At 36.4% G+C, this 2,220-nt stretch overlaps 1 protein-coding gene across 1 annotated transcript in view; it reads left to right on the top strand.

Moving 5' to 3' along the window:
* Positions 1–2,220, top strand: part of LOC145720629 (phosphatidylinositol 3,4,5-trisphosphate 3-phosphatase TPTE2-like) — a 48,413-nt gene extending 46,193 nt beyond the window's left edge. The window contains exons 8-9 of the mRNA XM_081814867.1: positions 347–417; positions 1,898–2,220. Coding sequence (XP_081670993.1) covers positions 347–417; positions 1,898–2,012 — 186 coding nt within the window. The 3' untranslated portion in view covers positions 2,013–2,220. The remainder of the gene's footprint in view (positions 1–346; positions 418–1,897) is intronic.

Below are 2,220 nucleotides of genomic sequence, written 5' to 3'. Positions count from 1 at the left end.
ACTGACAGTTGATTATCCACGTAACTGCTTGTAGAAATGGACAATGTCTTTGGACATAAACTGGCACCGGGCTCTGGTCAGCACTATGGAAACTAGATTAGAGGACTACTGTCTGGGTTTATAAATATAGAAAAAATGACATTTCCTGAAATTTGGATAGAAACAAGAGAAAGACACAGCCATTTCTTAAAGCCTCCTCCTTTGTGTCGTGAAAGGTTATATAGACTCTTAAGTGCTGGGTGTTTAATGGCTCCAATTGTTTGACAAATATAGAAAGAAATTTAATCCCTTTGGAATTAGTTTTTAGTATTTTTATTATGAAAAATAACTTTTTTTTTTATTTTAGGATCTTCCTAAATACTATGACAACTGCCCATTTTTCTTTTGGTTCCACACATCTTTTATACAAAATAACAGGTATGGCTCTGATATAATCCAGTAGAAACGGCTTAATCTCCAAGGTCTGTGTAAGGCAGAAAGGCACTAACCTCAATTTATAGAAACCAAGAAATCCTCAAGTCCCCCATTCTTCATTGCCTTCCACCTCTTAATCTGGTTATGTGAAATATAGGGCTATTCTTGAGAACCACCGTGGCATTATCCTAAAAGTTCATGCCATAGGACTATGTCACATAAGTTAAAACATATTCTAATCAGATCTTGAGTGTGGTAATAAATCCCTCCCATAAGTTTTTAGTGTGAGTCTGCTCAGTTACCCTATGGCAAGTCCTCCATATGTTTTAATCTACTGATGACCGACCATCCACCAAATTCTATGCCAAAAAGGAAGGCATCCTCGAGGAAGGCTTCAGCTAGCTTAAGGTGACTGACATACTTAGATCTAGGGCAGAAGTTATAAGACACAGTAAGCATCAATGAAGACAGCTTTAAAAAGAATCATTGTCTCCATTTTTTTATAATGATTTTCTAGTGACCAAATTGCAAAAAGTTTTTTTAAAAAGTAATTAACTGAAGATTACTATTCCAAGGAAACTTCTTCCCTATCTGGAAATTCATTCCTGAGTCTAGAAGTTCTCTAGAATTCTAGTTCTCTAGTACTTTAAGGAGTATTTGTTCAGTGCTGAGAATTTGAGATGTATTGATATCATACCATCCATCATCCAATACAAAAAGGGAAAAATATTTTTAAAAGTTTTGAAGTAGTTATGATTGTACATGGCATGAACTGACAGTTCTCATTACATATAATCCTAGCCTTTTCTTCAAATCTGAACATCTCATCATACCTCAAGTCCAGTAAGGCAACAGTAAATGGAACATCTGGTCTACATACTTCTAATACACATATTTAATGGAGTGAACTTTGGGTTTTTGATGGAAAATTTTTCCCTGGGTGTAAACAAACTTTGACTCATAACATGAAGAAAGTCCCTCAGGAGACAGCTGGGTAGAACTTCATTTGGTGCTACTGCTCCAGGGTAGTTCTTGCTAAGGGGCACAATTTTTTCTTTACAACACCATGATCGTGTTGGAGAGGCAACACATTAGATCACTTTTCTCCTCACTTTTATAGATTACTAGGTTTCCCTACTACTAGGTACAGCGGTTTTATTCGTTACAAGGTGGTTAGTTAGCCAAATATGCCAATGTTCTCATTTAAGAGACACTTGGTATTTTAGTACTTGGTTTTAATACACATCCAGTCTGATTTCATATGGCAATTTGTTTTACTAAAGTCAAATGTCTCTAATTCCATAAAAGGCAATGTGAAAAGAATCAGTGACATGTTGTTATTGATGATTAAGATTTTGTTCGCTAGTCAAGGTGGGGGGGGAGGGGGACTTGGCTCCCAGGAAGCTAACAGAGATGCAGGAGAGGGGCTGAGACCAACCTCGGTTGACCATCCATGCTTGAAACAATGTTTCTTCTTTTCTAGGCTTTATCTTCCAAGAAATGAATTGGATAATCCCCATAAACAAAAAACATGGAAAATTTACCGTCCAGAGTTTGCAGTCGAGGTGTATTTTGATGAAGTCGTAGCTGATACCTGATCAAGTGTAGTTCCCTTTCTAGGACAGAATCATGTTCTTCACAATCCCTGCCACATATTTATGTCTTCTAAACCTACTTCCTTGCTGGTATGCTTATATTTACATTTATGTACATATGTTTTTGAGAAACCTTAAATATATACAAAGTAAAATGTCAGTGGTGCTTTTTATGTTTCTGGGTACTGTGTTCCAAATTTAAGAGCTTGAA

The sequence above is a fragment of the Leptonychotes weddellii genome, chromosome 3 (genome assembly GCF_054177405.1).
Source record: "Leptonychotes weddellii isolate Sample4059 chromosome 3, ASM5417740v2, whole genome shotgun sequence".
Lineage (NCBI taxonomy): Eukaryota > Metazoa > Chordata > Mammalia > Carnivora > Phocidae > Leptonychotes > Leptonychotes weddellii.
The sequence above is the reverse complement of the archived record's forward strand: the minus strand, read 5'-3'. Positions and strand labels throughout refer to the sequence as shown.